General features: G+C 38.1%; 1 protein-coding gene across 1 annotated transcript in view; it reads right to left on the reverse strand.

Moving 5' to 3' along the window:
* The window catches only part of Prosap (SH3 and multiple ankyrin repeat domains prosap), a 36348-nt gene extending 16956 nt beyond the window's left edge, over positions 1-19392 (reverse strand). Inside the window, exons 1-3 of the mRNA XM_018456055.1 lie at positions 19388-19392; positions 18564-18840; positions 15246-15263 (exon numbers count right to left, since the gene is read on the reverse strand). Coding sequence (XP_018311557.1) covers positions 15246-15263; positions 18564-18840; positions 19388-19392 — 300 coding nt within the window. The remainder of the gene's footprint in view (positions 1-15245; positions 15264-18563; positions 18841-19387) is intronic.
* Positions 19393-20565: the final 1173 nt, after the last annotated feature.

Genomic DNA, 20565 nt, shown 5'->3' on the forward strand with positions numbered 1-20565 from the left:
GCCAAACATCAATACGATTAATATTATTAATACCCACATGATTCGATGTAACTTACTCCAGCGATGTTACACGATAAATAAAAACATTAATTTATTTGGTTTAAAACTGATTCAGATTTTATGAAAATTATTATTTCTATAAAGAATTATATTTAATTCTGTAATTTATTTTAGATATATATAAATTTCTTTTTTAAACATATATATATATTATATTTAAAATATTTATAATTATAAAATATAATTATATTTTTAACAGATATTTATCTCTCTAAAAAGATATATGTTATGCATTGCGTGTGATTACAGTTCTTACGAATTCACTTACAAATTATCTTACAAAATTCTCTTAGGCCAATATCTTTAGTATTCATAGGCACAGCGAATAATGTGACAAACTACTTTTTCTCTATGAATACCAAACGAGGACCGGGGAATCAATTCTCGATCACATTAGTAGTATTATACGACGTTCGATGACGCCGGCTCTTTCACGTGATATTATAATATTTAGCGTTTAACGGGTAACGACCCAAGATAGGCGAAAAGCAACGTCAAGAAACACGCGTGCCATGCACACCCGAGAACCGCGTATTATCACCATATATTCCACCATATATGCCACGCGAAAGATCGGCGACGATGCGAAGGAAGACAGTCAGGCCAACCCGACAATCATGGCAACAATAGCCAAGAGTGCAACACGTGCCAAATTAAAGGTTTCGTACATAAAAAGAACAGGAGTCTCCGTACCTTGCCGTACCGATGGGTGGTGTGGTCGACCATGGGAAAGTCACGAAATGCGAAAAAAAGGCAGCTGACGAGCAAGAAAACGGATGTGAACATTTAGTAGCAGATGCTTCAACGTTTTTTTCTTTTATGTGTCATAGAGAGCATCGACTTAAGTACGTAATCGATAAATTATCTTACAATAAAGATATCTATTATTAATCATATCACAGCGAAAAATCTAAAAGATTTTTTTAATAACTTATATCTATATCACTCATTGAGATTTTAAATATGGACACTTGATCGAAATAAGTATAACAGTACGACATAGCGCATTCTAGACCGGATTATAGAAAAGGAATTGTATTCTGTCATTTTTAGAGGTTTCCTCTCTGGCTGTATTCAACATGCTTTCCTCAAGGTTCGTATTTACAAGTAATATAACGTCCTCGTTTCGCTCTCCATTCGCTAAGCTGGCTCAATGATGCGTCCGTGACACGCTCATCAGTGGTTTCCTTCGTCGCGCAAAGCTTCGTCGTGGGACGTCAAAATTGAGATTTGCAACGCGTATGAATAAAAAAATAAAGATGAAGAGGCGGGCTTGTATTAGATTTACAGTAAAGTTCATCTACTTAACAAATTTCCATATACATATCCTGTTTTAATAAAAATAACTAAGCTATTTTTTCCTATCACATCCATTTATTCTATCTGTCAAAGAATAATTTTTTTTATCTTCTTTTAGGCAATTATGAAATGTAATGTGTATTTACGAAAAAGCATAATACCAATTAAATAAATTAAATTAAGGAAGACGTTTCTTGTGAAAATCAAGATTCGCACACTGAGAAAAGTTTCTGGTTGAAAATGAACGAACCAGAAGATTCTGATCAATCAGAATTTCAATTAATATAATCAGACTCTCTTCCAGTGCACCCTTCCTTAATTTATTGATCGACGCGTAAGATTAAACCCGTCTAATTGGCGTAAATTGAGTAAGACGAGACGCATAATTTCATGGAGCGAAAGAGAATTACACAGGAACGCAAGCATTGTTCATTCGATGAGTGATTCGCGAGTGGTTCGCCTCTGTCACTCACGACATCCTGGACAAAAATGAAGCAGTCCTGCCAAACCGGCGCTCCTACTCTAATTAGTGCCGCGGTAATTGCTTCATAAAGTCTAAAGAGGCGGCATAATCGCACCATAGTGAAACGTGCCTCGCGAGTTTCTTCGATTACCAGGGGAACGGGTGAGAGGCAAGGTCATAGGAATCAAGAGCGGAAAAAGTCAATGATCGACGATTAAAGTAGAATCGAGAAGAATTGATTACCATTATCATCTTGCCTCGTTCATAACGTTTTTCGACGATACTCGCCATAAAGAAGAGAGTCATAAAGAACCGACCCCTTCGAAAGGCAAAGTCCCGAGGACCTCATCGTTCCTTCTCTCGTTTAAGCAATCTCCTTGTGCACGTTCTCTAAAGAAATTTCCCGATTTTATCGTAAACTCTTCTGCTCGATATATTAATCTTTAAGGAAGATACACTTTCATGAAGATACACATCTCATCCTCAAGTATGGACAATTGCTTGTGTATAACCATGGATCGCTCTTTAAGGCAACTTCTGCAGTCTGTATTGAATCTCACCGATACTCTCGAAAATTCGCGAGAGAAACGTATTCTTGGTATAGCTCGAGCGCATACTAAAAGAATTTACTAAATTTTAATAAATATTTGTTTAAATAGTATTAACTAAAAACGTTTACTTTATTGAATAAATATTTACTCAATAAAAGTGATATATATAGTTAAATGAAATTAATGGTTCTCGTATTAAATAAATATACATTTGGTAAATATTTAGTTAGTGCTATATAAAAACAAATATTAATTAAAATTTAGTAAATTTTTCCTCAGTGCCTTTTCCGCTTTTCCTTTCCAACACGTGCACGGTGCGCGCGCGTGCCGCGACCTAGGTGAGATATGCACGAGAAGAGGGTCGCCGCGTTAAACGGCGGGACTCTTTTGTACGGCCCTGTATGGGAGAATAATGGCCGAACCGTGTCTCAATCGTGCTTTATGGGATGTAATTGCGGTCTGGCGAGGGGGGTCCAGCCTCGCCGATGTTTAAGCTCGGCTTGGCCAGCGTCCGCGTTCGCTCGCACACGAGCAGTGCGGCGACGAGCAAGGCGGATAGGAGCGTTACGGTTTTAACCTTCGCAACGAAGCACGAAACGAGTTTTCGTCTTCTTGGGGCGCGCCTTCGCCTTCGTGCCAGCGATCTCTGCTCGCTCTTGCGACCGACACCGATCGTCATCGTCCTCGTCGTTGACTCCGCGAATTGTTCTCCTCCGCGACTGACAACCACACGGCGAATCCGAGGCTCGACACTCCAAATTTTTTTTCACTCCAGCATGAGCAAGTTTTGTGAGAACTCCAATCATGGGAATCTCTCGTGGAGAAGTGGAGTAAAACCGGATCCTATCGGGGCCCACGTATGTTCTACTAAAAAGTATCGTAAAAGAGTTAATATATTCCAAATAAAAGACATTCCGCTTAAAATCTGATCATTTGATTTTGCTCATTTCTCTATTTCTCATGAAAGTGGGCCTTGATTCATCCGATAATAAATACCTGTCGAATTTGATCTATTCGATTTTATTCCACTTTCTCCGAGAGACGATCATACATCTGTTGGTCCACGCGATACGACAACGATGACTTACGATCGCCCGCACAAAAAGGCGGTAAGTGGCGAAAGAGGGAAATGAAGGCGAAAGGTAAAGGACAGAGGGAGGAGACACGAAAGGGTAGAGGATGGACACAAAGGCGAGTGGAATCATCCGAAGTGCTGGACACAGCATCGGCGTTAAAGAGGAAATACGACCCATAAAATTTCGATCTACGCGACGGAGAAAAAGAGAGGGTAAAACGGGGCGGCCATGGCGGAATACGAAATCAAATTGCCGGGACGCATCGAAAAAAGCAGTCATCGAGACTTTAATAGCGGTTCTTTGAACATCCGCTGGCTTACACGACCACGCATCGCGAAAGGGATTCGAGTAAACGTTCGACTGTGAGCTCTGCGATCATGCGTAGCTGGGAGTGAACAAAATCGGTGCGATATTGAAACTCATATAAAAATTGGCGATAATCTTGTCAATCGAAATTGTCAATTATTACGTGTCATAATATGACATGCCATGATATCACGAGATTTCTTTTTTTGTATTGGATATTAATAATATAAATTTTCTACCATTATAATATTAATTGACATAGTTATCGTAATCTCAGTTTTTAATCGAAAACAAAACTTTTGTATAATCATTGACTATCAAGATGGAAGATACCGATTGATCTGACAATGCGCGATAAGACCGCTGTTTAATTTGAAACGATCCTACGGCTCGACAATGCGAAGGCATTCTGCGAAGTGCAAATATTTATCTGGAAGTTTATTCAAGCATCTTCTCCCGCGTCCATCAAGCTGACTCACACCATTATCGCAAAAGCGATCGACGCACTACCATGCCGCATTGAGAGATCTTGCGATACCGAGCCCATAAGCCACATGGATTTAACTTTTGAACAAAGGTTAATGACTAATCTCGATAAGATAAACAATTTATCTCGTGGAAAATATAACGAGCGATTTCTTAACGATTATCGACGCCTAATTGAATATCTTGATAGTGCGTCGATCGTTTTATCGTTATACTTCGAAAACACATTAATACACACATTCCCTAATATCAAACCGTTATATAAAACATTTCGCGTAATGGTACTCTAGTTTAAAATTAAACAACAAGTGCGTTATAATTTTGTATACATTATAATTTATAAATAGATTTTTCTATTGAATAAGATTTATTTATTGAATTAAAAGAATTAAATTACATTCATAATATTGACAGTTATCAATGTAATTCTTCATAATATTGACAGTTATTAATTTAATTCTTTTAACTCAATATACGGCAACTGCAAGTGCTAAAGTACAGTCAAAAAGATATTAGAATTTCTAAAGAAATTCTCGTTTATCTCAATATATAAAATAAATTTCGATAAAGCTTCAACTTAAAAAAATTAAGTAAGATATTTATTTTTATATTTAAAAAACTGCAATTATGTATAAAAGGAGCTTCCGACATATCCGATTTATTACCGGAAAATTGAAGCAAGAAGAAATGAGCGAACTGTTCGATCGGAAGTGAGTGAGGAAAAAAGATGGAAAGGGACGATCTATTCTTCTGGGAAGATCGCTGTGAAATGAAAAGGTCCTTTAGGCATCTTTATTGATTCTTAAGTCCGTCGTCGCTTTTTGTCTCACGTCAAACTGGTTATTATAGAACTGGTTCCGGTTTCGTCACCGGTCGCTATTATTGGCGCTTAACAGCGATTATCGCGTCCTTTCCTTGAATCACGTCGCAAAAAGGGTACTTTAATTTCTTAACCGCGTAAAAATCGCCTTTTTATTTATATTAGCGTCGTGAACGATTATGACGCTCACATTAATACATTTTACATGAATGCGTTTCGCATCAATTAAAATTATTTTTTTGATGTTTATTTGCGTGCGCAATAAATTCTACAAAGTTGTGTCAGATGTTCATTAATTAGTTGATATAATTAGAAAACAGCGATTACATAGTCGGATTATTTATAATGATTAATGGTAACAATATAAATAAAAATAAACTAATATGATATAACACGCATCATTAATAAAGCCATGTAAATTGAGAACACTCTTTGAGAACGGAGTCAATGTATGCACACTTTCACTGTCCTGAATAAGGATTCTAAAGAATCTTTTTGCGCATCTTATTATAACGATACTTTGGTATCGTATTCATTAATTCATCACGCACAATAATTAGCATTCATTATCTTCGAGATACAGCAATTTCGAGTGCACCGAAAATGTTTCTTTTTAATCTGTATAACACGTCCAGAGCGCTATTCGCGTTTTTTGGCATCAAGAAAAAAAACTGTAAGAATAAACTTACAGGTATGATTAACGTGACATCACATTTTCGTCTCGAGACTGTCGCCATATTCGCCGTCGAATCGAGTTTCGTCAAGTAACTCAATTTTCTAGATCGCAGAATCGAGTCAGCGTCGTTCCACCGGTAATTGGCAATCAATTCCGGAGGCCGACAGGCTCCACGTGCGACGATATTTCGATCACTAATGCTAGCCATGAAGCGTGTTTTATTAGGCAAATTACACTTTCTACAAGTCATAACTTTATCGTGTTGTGCAACAGCGATAAATTGTCCTGGGTTAATTCTTTAGGCGGCTGAATAAAATATGCATGAATAAAATATGCAGAGTAAAATCTCTCGTATTCTACTCTCGAATTAATAACCATCCCTTTTTGCATCGAGATAATGAAGGTACGTCAGCAATTACCATTTGAAAGTTAAGAATATTTAGTGACGTAAATTGACGGATACGAAAAATAAATAACATCTTTCAGTATTTTTATCTCTTTTATCTGGACTTTATACAACGTGACAGCAAATAAAGCTAACTGCCGACAAATTGCTATACGCGATAAGGTTTTTGTGCCACTGTGTAGCCACTATACTGTTTGATGCGATTCGGGTTGAATTATAGGGCGATTATCGGACTCGTTTCGTGCCGCGGATACGTTTCCGTGCTTCAGCATAGTAAACTTCGACACTCCCCTCTAGCAAAGAGACCAAAATTCTCACCACCTCTGCGGAAATGGATGGATCTCGATTTTAATCAACCGTTAACTACATCGTTAGCGGCAATTCGTACAGAACTTGGGAATGCGCGCGCGGTCCCGCAGCGCGTGTACACGCTCTGTGCAGAGGTGTCGACTAATCAAACTGGAAATTACACCGACGAACTGCGCGCGAGAGCCGCATTTCGTTGGTTCTGAATGCAGAAAGTCAGCCGAGAGACTCGCAAATTGGCGGATATTGGTAGCCGGCGCGGTACGTTTTTGGCAGAGAATTTTTGTCAATTAACAGCGGGAAGTTCGTTACCCGGTATGGAATGTCGGCGCGGCTTCCATGGGTTCTCGCGTTATTTTCACAGTAATTTTGTTACGAGATCAAAAAATTATTTTTTCAGCCTATCAAAAAACTGAAATGTAATACGAATAATTCGGTTTAAGCTTGATATTTGTAGAATACTATGGGTACATTGAAAGAGAAGCTTTTGGTATTTGTGACTAATATAATTACATGTTAGCATAATTATGATTATTACTACTATTATGTTAGTAATAATAATTATATGTACAGTCCTGTCAACAAATATATGTATGCAGGGTGTTTAAAAAAAAACCATTCAGTATTTAAATGGTACATAATACACAAAATTTCACCGGGTATGAGTAAGTTGACATCGACCAGCCATTACGATTGTGGGAGATTATGAGAGATCGTCTCACTGGACCTATAATTCTTTCAAATAGGTTATCATTGTGCTATTTATCTCAATTTTTCTCTTTTCATGTTGTATGCAACAAGTAGAAAAGATAATGAGTCAGTTATGATACTAACATACGAAATTGTTTTATCTCAGAAACGATTGAGCTTTCGATCTATATTCACTAAAGCTTTTTTACTAAGTATGATGTTTATCATCTATCATATAAATTATGAACAGTTTTTTTAACGCCCTGTATCTAAAATGTATTAAAATTCGTAATTGTTGGAATTTTGTTTCCAAATTATATATTGGTGGAACCCGAATAGTACTAACGGGATTTATAACCAAAAGTGGAAATATTAATTGTGAACAATCTTTTCCTTGTATTTTAGGGGAAGTATTCTAGATTAGCGAAGTTAATATACCATATTTTCAATTTTGCTTTTTAGTATAAAAAATGTAGAACTCTTTTTTATTTTTATAAGGCATTATGTAACTATGAAAAGTGTTACCAGAACTCTCATAATTATTTTTTTATATTATTTATATTATTTTATTTTATATTATTTATATTATATTATTTTTATATTACACTTTTGGGTAATCGTGAAATTAGCACAATATTCTATTAATATGAGAGAAATAATGACAGTTCCAGTAGCATTTTTCATAGTTCTACAATTCCTTATAAAAATAAAAAAAGGAGTTTCGCATTTTTTTTATATTAAAAAACCAAAATTGAAAAAATTGTAGTCAGAACTCTGTTTAAAAATAATTGTAGAATGGTTTTTTTTAACACCCTGTATAGTTAGCACCGAAAATGATTCTGAATTATAATTAAATTATAATAATTGTAATTTTTATTTTGATAATGATAATTGTAATTTGTAATTATTTTTAGTGCCAATTATATAATTATTGTATATACAGTTATTGTTATAGCAGTAATAACTATAATTATGCTAACACGTAATTATAGATAATCACATATACCAAAAACTTTTCTCTATGTATATAGAAATAATAAATGTTTTTATCAATAAAGAATAGAATCTTTAGCGTCATTACATTCGTTAAAGAAAAAGTGCAATAAATACACAAAAATCAGCAAGTTATAAAGATAATCACTAACAAATTATGCATTCCTAATATATATACAATACACGTAATGCACTGTTTAACTAATTCAACAGTGAAGATATAACGAACAAGAAGAAAAACTGTGTAGCAATATCTTATCGCAAAAGCAATTTGTTAACGCGAAATCATTCGCCTTGGAATTCCACCGATTTATTTTTTACTGAACCGATACGAGATAATGCATGAAAAAAAAGCGTGTGCAATTGCCGTTTGGCATAATTAATTGTGGCGACTCTATGACGAATGACAAAGAAGCTCATGGCGAAGAGGAGGATGCCGATCGAGGTCTGACGCGAGAGATTTATTTCTGTGGTACGACTCGATGTCGCTGCGGCATCCAGAGAATCACATTTGTATAGACTATTTATAGCGACGGGGTATTTGTCTCGATAGAGGCTTGGACACGACGCAATGGATCAATCTTACAGCGGAGCACGATCGACATGTGTATGCGAATCAAGGTCTCGAAATAATTGAGTTTCGAAAGAACGTTACGATAATCGAAAACTCTATTTTAATAATAACGACAAACAAGCCATATAAAAAATAATGGCTTTAAACAATTGATATTTTCATTTGTTTTGAACGCATCAACTTTTAATTTCTTCTTTTTTGCTATAATTATATCTATACGTATAACTCATCGATAAAATGGTTCCAATTTCTAAACTATATGAAATCTATAAGTGCGAGTTTATATAAATATAAAATGAATAAAAATTTATATTTTTTTAGCGTTTTTAAATTTGACAACAAAATACAAAATATAATATTAATTTAATTTATGAATAGAGAGAGAGATATTTATATTTAAAAGAAAAATATTGACGAAAGAACACAATACAACGCACATATACTCAATTTAAAAAGCTGAAGAATTTCTTCCAATATCACGACAATTATTCTTTCATGAATAATGCTTATTGCTTTGCACGCGCTTGCAGTCAATTTAATCTCGCACAATATAAAAATAAATTAAAATCGATATTTTACCACGCAGAAATATTGGAGTATGTCGTGCGATGCGTCATCACATTATGCAAAAGGTAACATGAAAAACAAATGAATTATGGAATAATATACCCATGAAATGTAATTAACATCATAAATTAATCAATATCACTATAATAAATAATCTAATAATTCACAAAACGGTATAAGACACTGTTACCAATAAGCTTCGTTAAAATTTTTAAGACTTTTATTATTCATTATTCATATTATTACTGTTTATTTTTTTTTCAGTTTTTATGACGTTCCCAACTTAATCAAGTTTTTTAAAACCCAATCCAGACCAAGTAAATGAGAATGAACTGCAAACACGAACGAATATCTTGTTTTAATGAGTGCCGCCGTATTGGTAGCATTGTTCATTCGTATTTGTGTTCCAAATTGAATTTCGGAAGATCCTATCCACTACACAAACGGATATGCAGGGAATTACGATTTAGCAGGTCGATATCCATTTAACCATTGCTCTGTAAGCAATACAAATAACGATTCGTTATATAGACGAGACAGTAGGTATAAAAGCGGTACACTTTGCATTTTCGATCATCATGCGCGCGTCCCCGATTGACGTCGAGCGATTTCTTTCACCAGTTCTGCACGCGTGTGAGATATTCTCCGTGTACACACAGTACACAAAAGATAGGGGACCAGGCAGTAGCACGGAACAGGGGAGTAGAGGCGGAGGTGGAGACGTAGGCGAAGAAGGAACGCAGGGGGAGGGCTACGTACAAGGAATTCATGAATACGAGATTGCACTCGAGCAGCCCCGGGTAAAAGGCTGCTGCAGTTACCAGCTACTGCCGCACGGTTAGATCTCGTCGAGACTGAAAGAAGCGACGTTATACACAAAACGAACCGAGGAACGAATCTTTCTCCCTCTTTTCCATTCCTTTTTCTCTAAAGGGAACGCGACTATGGAGGGTAGCGCAGCTACGAATGTGAGTAAAAATAGCGCAACGTGTTCTTTTAATATCGCTAATCGTTCGCTCCGAAGAAAAAATTCACTTCGCCATATGATAATTTCCGAGCTAAATTGTTAAATAACGAGAGAACATTAACTAATCATGAAATAAATGTATAATTGTTTCTTGAATTAATAACAATTAAAATATGTTGAAAATTACTTTTTTTTTCTCTAGAAAATTATTGGAACATTTTCTAATTTTTAATAAATATACTTGAATAAGTATAAATATATAAGTTGATTATTTTTGAAGAAAGAATATTTTGCACGTAGAGCACTATGCATGTTAATTCAACTGATAGCTTTAAAGTTACTTCGCGATCTCGCAGTAAGAATGTCATCAAGCGACGCGCGCGAGAAATGTATACTTAATAAACGTTTAATAAGCTCGCGCGCTATTTCTTTCCTCTTTAAGCAAGTCGCTATGGGCGTTTTTAGTAAGAAGGGTAAATAAACTCGTCGCTAAATTGAATGAGCGATAAAAATGTTTCAGGAATGAGGATGATTTGCCGCTGGCGTGATCGAGCTTCGTCCGATCCGATGCGCGAATCGCATATCCTCGGAAGAGTCTGCCCGCCAGGAACACCAGCAATTACGCGAAATAAGCGACAACGCTATGTTTCACCGAGTTACCCAACGACGATGGCTAAAGAGTGAGGTACAGCCAAGGCTGCATCTCATCCCTTTTCGAGGAAGACCACGTGTCTTCGTGAATACTTCTCGCGTGTTTGTATCCGGTTTCCTCGCGAGGAAGATTCCGCCTTCGATTGAGACTCCTATATACGATTGCTCGATCTCCAACCATGTAAATTGACTCCAATGTGTTCCATCGCGTCCGCCCGAAAATTGCGCATCTTTCCTGGATTTCATCCTTAATTAACATGTTCTTTGATCTCTTATTTACTTCGCGATTTTCATAATTGCTATTTTCTTGCTTATCAATTTAAGTTATCTTTTCGTTTAAAAATCACGTTTCAATGAGAGACGTCTTCCTGCCGCACACGGTGGAAAACCTCTCTGGCCATCGATCTCCATTCGATCTATTCTCGTACCAGTTCACGGCGTACGATCGATATAAATAGATCGATGTAGTACTCGCTCGACAACTCGCGCGCATTTGTTCCGTGTCGACGGCAGGGCGGCACAGGATTTGTCGATCTTGACGGCAGAATCCTTCGTTCTCCCTAGTCCTATACACCGTTCATTAATTTCCGGGTTGTGTCATTTTATTCGCGATACGTTGTGTAGGTATGCGGACGTAATCACCGTCGACTTGAACTTGTTTGTGGAATCGATACCACGTGCGAGGGCAACTATATCCATCGTGGAAATCGATCTAATTGTCACTTTTAGCATTGTCTACTTCCATCGTAGAAAATGGACATGTATATGAAGAAGTCTGCTATCCAAACGTTTACTTTACGAGATGTTTAAAAAAGAATGACAAATGCAAATCAAATAACATCAACTTTTTGCCATATCAATTTTTTGATTTTTATATTAATAATCATCTAATTCTAAATAATCATCTAAATCTAAATAAAGATCACATTACTTTTCTTTCTGTTAAAATTTAGAATCAAAATTTGTCAAATACGTTACTTAAAAATGTAAACTAAAGTACTTTTTTAAAATTTTTTATCCGGAGAAATCGCGGGTGTAAGAATTTAGGTATTTTTTTCTGCAAAATACAAATTATCTTCCGATAAAGATAAAGGAAACATTATTACATGGTGCAGGCGCGAGAAAAATATGCGTTACAAAGTGACGACGCGTAGATAGCCCGAAGCCGCCGTGAGGGAGATGGAGAAAGAGAAAGAGGGGCGCGATCCTATCGGAAGTAAAGGATGATCCTGGTTCACACAATCGTGGATCACGGTGATCGTCTACGCCTACGAAGTCCTGCCTTCTCGATCCTGCCACGGATCCTCTGGCGCTCTGGCCAGGGTGAATTTATCCGCGCCGAGATCCTCCTGCGGGATATGCGGCGATATACTATCGCCGTGCCGGTAATATTCGGTCTGTTCCGGTACAGTGATATCGGTGGATCATGCACATTTGCGGCGATAAGCACTATGCGACTACGTCGCGATCTTGAAGCAATTGCTTCCAGGAGCTAACTATCGTCGTCTAATAATAAGATTTTATCGAGACGCATATTGATAGCTTAGAAATATCTAAGATCGAATTAACATAAATCATCTGCATTATATTGGATTAAAGTATCAACTATTGTTAAGACTATCATTATTCACATTATCGTACCATAAAAAATTAAATGCGAAGATAAAGTTAAAAAAAATTAATATGTATCTCACGTGAATAATAGTTACATGCAGTAAAAACTTTGATAAATAAATAAAAATAGTTATTTATATTTTTTTATTCGTCTTTTTCATATCTTGCTATTTCTGTTCTTTTTAAACAACTTTTGGCGAATCGTGTTCAGAGTTCCGTATCCTATTCTCGATCGGCGAAGGCGAGAGGATATCGGGACACGAATAAATTGTAGAAAGAAGATAGGGGTGGAGGTGGAGCAATTTTAACGCGAGAATGGGCCCCTTAGGCCAAGGTGATCGAAAGCGATATACACGAAAGGAGTAACGAGCTGGCGTCGTTAGCGGCACGCGGGGTATTTAGAGTGTTCGGTGGGAAGGTACGTAACAAAAAGGGTAACGAATTTCTTGGCCGACTCTCCCGTGTAAGACCCAAGGAGCACGCGGCGGCACATCGTCTCGACAGATCGATAGTGTCACCAGCTGAACGAACAGACGAAATAATTTAAAAAAATGATTTTCTATGTAATTTATATGTGTGAGGCTTCTGAGATGCTTTTACAAATTGCGCGTAAAATAAGGAACGTTCTATGCATCATCCCTCATGAAATGTATGATTGAGGAAATGTTGAGAAAAAAATCTAAAGCTTCAAAAATTCTAAAGAAAGAAAAGGAGCTTTTTTTATCTTAAAAAGAGAAGATTCAACAATATCCTACCCAAAAATTTAGCGATCAGATGTGCATTCTCTAAAAAAAAAATAATAAAGTTTTACATCTTCTGTAGAAAAGAATTCTTGTTAGAGAGAGATTTCAAAAAAACTTAACATTGTACATTGTAAGTAAATTTTAGCTCATAAATTTCCGTAGAATTATTCTTGAAAGAGGTTCTTGTCTACAGGACGACGGTCGGCACTACTGCATGCCGTCTGCAGGAACGCAACGCGGCAATCGATGTGGGTTCAACGGTTTCGTTAACCTCCCGGCGAAAACGAAAGTCACCGTGTACAGCAACGTCAGAGAGACACAGCAGCAACATTAGCAGGCAGCGCTGCAACGCGATGGTCGAGACGGTCTCGCTGGAGGAGGTCGACAGCATGGCGCGCGACCTCGATCGAGGACACTTGCCCGGCGAGAATCGCGGATATCCTTTCAAGCTTTTGTATTACATCAAAACGCATTATGATGCAAAACGCGGCGTAACGTCGCGCGTGCTAAAAAGCGCATTACGACGTATTTCGACGCGCTAAAATGAATCTCCTACGTGCCTCACGCTATTAGTACTGCAGTACATAACGATCCGACGTACCTTCGCCGGGAAAATTTGCGGTCTCGATAAAATGTCACACCTGAGTGAACCATAGTCTCAAACGTGATTTCGAGCGGCTAAGTATTCCGAGTATTTCACAATTTCTGATATTTCATCTGATATTTCATCTAGAGCCGGAAAGCATAAATTTTTGTCAAGTATCATTCTATAAACTGTAAAAATATATCGGAAATCGCAGGTTGCATACACACGGTACGTAACCGCTCGATACGTGTTACAAATCGTGCATGCAATCGTGTGACACGATTGTTTTCGCTGACGTTTTCGAACATGAGCAGAAACAACTCCCAATGCAAGCATTCTAAAATTGAATGAAAAAAAAAACAGGAACGCGATGAGAACAATAAGAATAAATCGTGAAAAGATTAGAGAGTGTAATAATTATCATGTAATACAATATAAATACAAAATATATAAATACGATATACATTTTTTTTAAATTTACTGCTTAGTTTAGTAACTGTCCACATCGTGTTTAAGAACATCAGAGCAACAATCGTGCTATCAACTATGTATTATCATGCAAAAATTAATAGTTAACGACAATCATGTTGCTAAATTACCTTGACAAACTATTATACAACATGCTAGTTGACACTTCACGAAGACTAAACCATACAAACAACCTAAAACTATACCGTTCGATCTCCCCATTCTGTATTATAGATAAGTCGTAGTATTTGCTCCGAGAGATTCTCACAGACGTAAGGAATGATATAAAATCCTCAATCATATATATAAAAAATATACATATCTTTGTAATCCCTTAATTTCAATGCAAGTTCTTGTTTCGTTATTTAATCCATAAATATTCAATGCATGTTAAACGGTAAATACAAAGAAACCAGACGAGAAAATTAACTGTCGCTACGTAATCGTAGCTTGTTAGCAAATGAATAAAAATAATCACTTTATATAACTCTTACTACCATGGCCGGATTGTATAACAAATGCGCAACGTGACAGCGCTTTACTGCAACTTTCTCTGCAAATTCACTAAACCAAAAATTTATAATTCCATGTTATACGTATGTGCAAAAAATTATCCCGATTTGTCAGGAAATATAATATGAGCAGTGTGTATATAAAAAGGTAATAATTCATAGGAAACATATATCTTCATTAATTAAGTCACAATTCTATCGACTATCTTAAAACTAAAAAGCTACATAATTTCTATATAAGTAAGTTTAATAATAAATATATTATTTAAGAAAAAGTATCTCTGATTCCCTTTTAAGTCGTCGCAAGATTCTCTCATTTCGCTATGCAAATCGGCGCAAAACGACAAATACAAAAGAGGAAGCAAAAACACAATCGATCGACGAAGAACGAAAGGCGTGGTCGCATGCTATTAGTAATAGTGAAGACGTACCCTGTACCAAGTGGCCACCTGCGAGACGCTCGAAAGGGATGGAGAAGCGGTGTTGGCGGTTTATCCGTAACACAACCGGAAGTGGAGGGTGGTGAAGGGCCCCGAGAAAGGCGCGATTTTTTTTCGCGTGGCATTTGCGATATTCGTTCGTTCGTTCGTTCGTACGAAGGGGGGTGGTACGCGCGTTCGTAGATAGGGCCCCACAACACGAGACGATAGTAGCACAGGTGTGGCGGTTGGTGGTTGGTGGCGGGTGTAGAGTATATTTCGCCCCCGTGCAGGGTGAGGCAAAAGCAAAAACAACAACAACAACAACACCACAGGTCAGAAAATACACGATCATTGGCGATCACGCGCATCGCGAGACAAATATACGCATATAAAAATCTATACACATGAATAATAAATGTATGAATAATACAAGTGCATGTACATATCGTAAGGTGCTGTCCCAGGATGAATTAGATATAACCGCATACGATGAACATATTCCTCTTACAATAAATTATAATATAATAATGATAATACAATCATCTATTAACTCTTCATTACTCGGGTGTCCGAGATACCTCCTCTACCTTATAAATTCGTTAACTGTATGAACGGCATTTACACATTATTATATTTAGCGCAAATTGTTTAACAATTTACAATCTTTTGCATTTATCTTTATCTAAAAAAATGAAAAATTGCCATCATTTTAATTTTTTTAAATCATCAAAAAGAACAATGAAAACTGACATATAATTAGGGTGAAATTCCCTATGTAATTACGTTAACAAATCACGCGAGTAATGTAGGGTTAATAGATTAATATTTTTAATTACTTAAATGTGATTCGTTATTATCGAAAAATTCATCCGAAGTGCAGCGCATAAATATTTAAATGAGTAAATAAAACCAAAAATAAAACATTAAATACAAATCAAACTCTGGGAAAATACTGGGACAGGATTGAACCGGTACCAGTACATGTTCTTTTTATATTTTCATGCAAGACACATAGTTGTCGTGTATAATACAATCGATGAACCATATACTGGTACCGCGTATTTAAGTCACTTTAATCTCCTTCACGTACCTGATACCTAGATCATACAAAATATATCTCTGCTATTATAAAGAAATTTATAAATCGATTTGATGGAACGTGAGAGAATTAAAGAAAGTTATTCGCAGATCGATGAAATTGCGAGGAAAACTAAAATAAAATAAAGCAAGAAAAACGAAAATGTCGAGTAAGCAATTGGTTGTTTTTGGAGGACTTAACGGGGTCATATATCGGGGTCTCTGTGCTATACCTCCTGTGTCCCGGAAGGCAAGCATGTAGGGCAGAAAGACGACACGCGTGAAAATTTTTGCGTGACAGAGAGCAAGAAAGAGACAAAGGTAGAAAAGAGGAGGGAGAGAGAGAAAGAGAGAAAGAGGACACATGACAGCGTGACGACTTCACAGAAAGCGAAAAGCCACAATATCGATATTCTAGTCTCTATTTCGCCTAACGGGGACACTCGCGCATGTGCGCGTGTCTATTCTCGACACGCTTCAGCAACAAAGTGCATCTAACATGTGCTCTTGTGCGATCGTCAAAGTTCTCGAGAGTTGAATGAAAGCACGATGAAAGCGAACACGCGATAGAATTCAAAGGCGATGAGTATCGGATCGTGCAGTGTCGTTAGCCGAATCGAAATGTGATTTCTTTGAAGATAAAGATAAAAGGAAATCCAGTAATCAACGAAAAGTAAGATTACGAATAGAGGATTCGATGCAACGATGGATTAACTCGCTTTTTTTAAAAGAAAAACATAAAGCATTTTTTCAATTTCAGGATTAATTATCCTAAATTCTTAAAAAGAAAAGCTAAACTCTTTGATTAGAATTATAATTAAAAGGAATATGTATCAATGGAGCACGTTTGGAGAGCCTTGATGTTTCCTTACAAGGAAAAGCTTCGACACTTTCGAACAAAAAAAAAGAGAAAGAAACATTCGATCCGATTACCGTCTTTGAATCTGGTATATACTCTTCGTGACTCTGGGCAGTCCCGTGGGACGATTCACCACGAAAGCAGTAGAAAAGACTGGAATCTCGCTCTCTCCTCGCCTCGAGAATTCGTCATTACTCGCTCTGGCGGCTCTTAATTTCGCGCTGTCTGCAATCTCGCGAAATCGGCATGTAAAGCGCGCTGCTGCCTCCGCTCTCGGTGCGCAATATTGTGCGCTGTACTTTTTGCCGCCCGAGGAACTACGAGCGGTTTCGCGACGACGAAGAGGGCGGGCGAAAGAGAGGAGAGGAGAGGAGAGGAGAAAAGAGGAGAGAAAAGGAGTGGAGCGTCGGAAATAAAGAGACAGAGAAAGACAGAGAAGAGAAGGAAAAGAAAGAGAGAAAGAGAGAGGACAGACGGAGGGAGCGTCCTTCGAAAAAAGCCTGATGGAGTCCTTGGGATCTGGCATGGCGGTACGCGCGCGCGAGAAGCGGATGCACGGTGATAAATGACAGATCCGATGGGGTTCGACCGTAATCGGCGATTAATCGATACTCGGCGATCCTCGGTGAAATATACACGCGACCGCAATTTCCAGCGGGAACAAATCGCCTCGGGTGGCACAGGTACGAATTATATTATACTATACGATCTTCAGAGAGAGAGAGAGAGAGAGATAGCGGGTGAATTTCTCAACAAAATGCGACCGGCACTACGTACACGTCGTACACGCATGAGAACGAGAGGGTAAAGAGAGACGAATACCGCTCCGCTTCTGTCCTTTTCCGTGCGCCGCGCCGTCCGTCTCTCACGTGCACCAACCCGCGCTAAATCGGGGCTACGAATTATATTACCGGCGCTTTCGATCGCGGGGGAATTTCTCAACGAAATACGTGTAATTATCGTACGAAGGACTCGGCGCAAGTAAGTAAGCAACAAACAAGCAAACGCGCGCGCTCTCTCGTGCACGTCCGATGGAGACGGCAAAACAAGAATCCGCCACGGGCTTCATAAATTTCCGACGTAAGGATCGTCCGGCCAGAAATAACACGCGGGAGAGGTACGCGCGCGGGATTTATTGCCGCGAAAGAGAATAATGCGTTCCGTTTTCAATTTCTCCCCTTCATCTTCCACCGCGCAACCTGCCTGCCTGTCCGTCTGTCTATCTTGCGCTATCGAGAAGCTGGGAGATAAATTTTAGTCCGGGAGTGAATCGTTCGATCGTTAAGAACATCGATATAACTCCAGCTCCGCAGGCTGTTTTCAAGGTTTCCCTCGGGATAGGAATATACATGAGAACTCCTCTCCTACCTACGTCAAAACATCGTTCATACCTTGGGCAAGGACGCAAGACATTGCTGCTTCACGTCCCAGACCAGCTGATCCTTCGGGAACTGCAGACACTTGCTGACGTACAGCTCGGGCACGTGGATCCGAGCGAGGAGCACACCCTCACTGACGGGGGTGTTCTCCGCCGCTGCAAGCGCGTCCTCCGCATTCTGCTGACCTTGACCCTGCGTTGGTCCACCTTGAGAACCGATGACTGCCTGGCTCTGAGCTGACTGAACGCTGCTGGGTGAATTCTGTTGCTGCTGTTGCTGTTGTTGCTGAGGCGACTGCTGCTGTTGCTGTTGCTGAGGCTGTTGTTGCGGCGGCTGCTGCTGCTGTTTTGGTCCCGCCTCCATTGCGAGGACCTCGCGGTTCCTGAGAATCCCACCTTCAGTAGCTCACATCTACGACAGGAAAAATATCACCCGATTGATCATTAATAATATTTCCATCAGAAAAAATAAAACATAGCATATAATATTGATGACTAATTTTATTGGATATTTTTCGTAATAAATTATATTTACAGCTTCTTAACATGCTTATTAACATCAATATCGTTAAATTGCTTGTCGATTTAAAATTTGCGATATTTATTATTCCAGTTTCAATTTAAGATTGCGTTTCAAGACCGAAAATTATTTCGAGCCCAGTTTACAGAACTGCATATTAATATAAATTTACACCGAAATATTATTTAAGCATTATCGTTAGATGGATAAGACCCTTTCTGATTACTGACTTATGCATTTATATGTGGTCATTTATTGTTGTTTTACTGAAATGGTATGTTTTACTAACAAATATTAAAAAAGAATATACCATTTACACCATCACATCATTGAAACCTTATCGAAACCAGGCAGAGTGCTAAAAAGTTATGTAATCAATTCGTGGAAATACATTTTTTATGATTCCATTATCGCTTTCGAAACTTGTCAAAATAGATAAGATAAAATAGAAAACTACATAATCAATTCGTAGAAAAAGTTTACAGGCAAATTTTTTATTTGAAGTGTCTGGCAAAACATGGATTTGTTAACAAGCGTGTAAGTGCTATAAAACGTTACATACGCGACAAACCCGATGAAGGATGACAACGGACGGCGAGAACGAAGAAACGACGGGCGTGTGAGAGGGCGGGCCATATGCGAGAAGAATAAAAGAGTTTTGGTCGGAGAAGACAAAGAAGAAATTAAAACGGCGAAGGATTCGCTTGTTTATGACTACAGCGAGGTATAACGGTAAAGAGAGGACGAAATTACCGTAATAGAAATAAAGAAATGGCGCCGGGACGTTGTGCTACGGCGATTTTTAACGCTCGTAAAAGATTTTATGCCTGATGATGTGTACAACATGCACGGTTTTTCCTTCTTCACTTTTCTACTCTCTCTTTCTCCCTTTTTTTTTCTTCGTTACCCACGCTTTTTTATTTTTGACACACGTCGGCTTCACGATGCGTAATCAGAGATCCAAATCGAAGTGAAGCTACTATGGCGAAACTCGAGAGCCCCGGTTGCTACTCGCTACTACAACGTCGTTCCAACAATCATAAGAGCGCGCAGCTCTCTTGGGTGAGACGACCGTAATTTATATAACGCCAGGAATGGCTTTTCTTCCATACCGGGGGCCGTCGGGAAAAGAATGACCGATCCGTTCGAGGCGCGAGACTCATCGTTTTGAATTGATTATGCAAATTAACCGCGCGCTCACCTTCGCGTCGCGACTCGACGTACGCGTGCAGGGCCGGGGCCCCCGTACACGAAGTAATTCTCTCGGTGCCTTTACGCTGAGAATAATAAAAATATACCCTGAGAGAATTAATCTTGTCTTTAAGTCTGCAAAGTTAACGTATGTGCGTATCAATTATATCCTGATATTTGAATGAAAAAGAAATGCGTGCGACCATTTATTACAAAAGCAACGATTTATAACGCAGGCGGTTTAGTCTAAGAAAGCTTTGTAATATTGAATAATAAAATTATAAGATGTAAGCTATGTAAAGTC

This window comes from Mycetomoellerius zeteki, unplaced genomic scaffold (assembly GCF_001594055.1).
Source record: "Mycetomoellerius zeteki isolate Tzet28-1 unplaced genomic scaffold, Tzet1.0 scaffold54, whole genome shotgun sequence".
Classification (NCBI taxonomy): Eukaryota; Metazoa; Arthropoda; class Insecta; order Hymenoptera; family Formicidae; genus Mycetomoellerius; species Mycetomoellerius zeteki.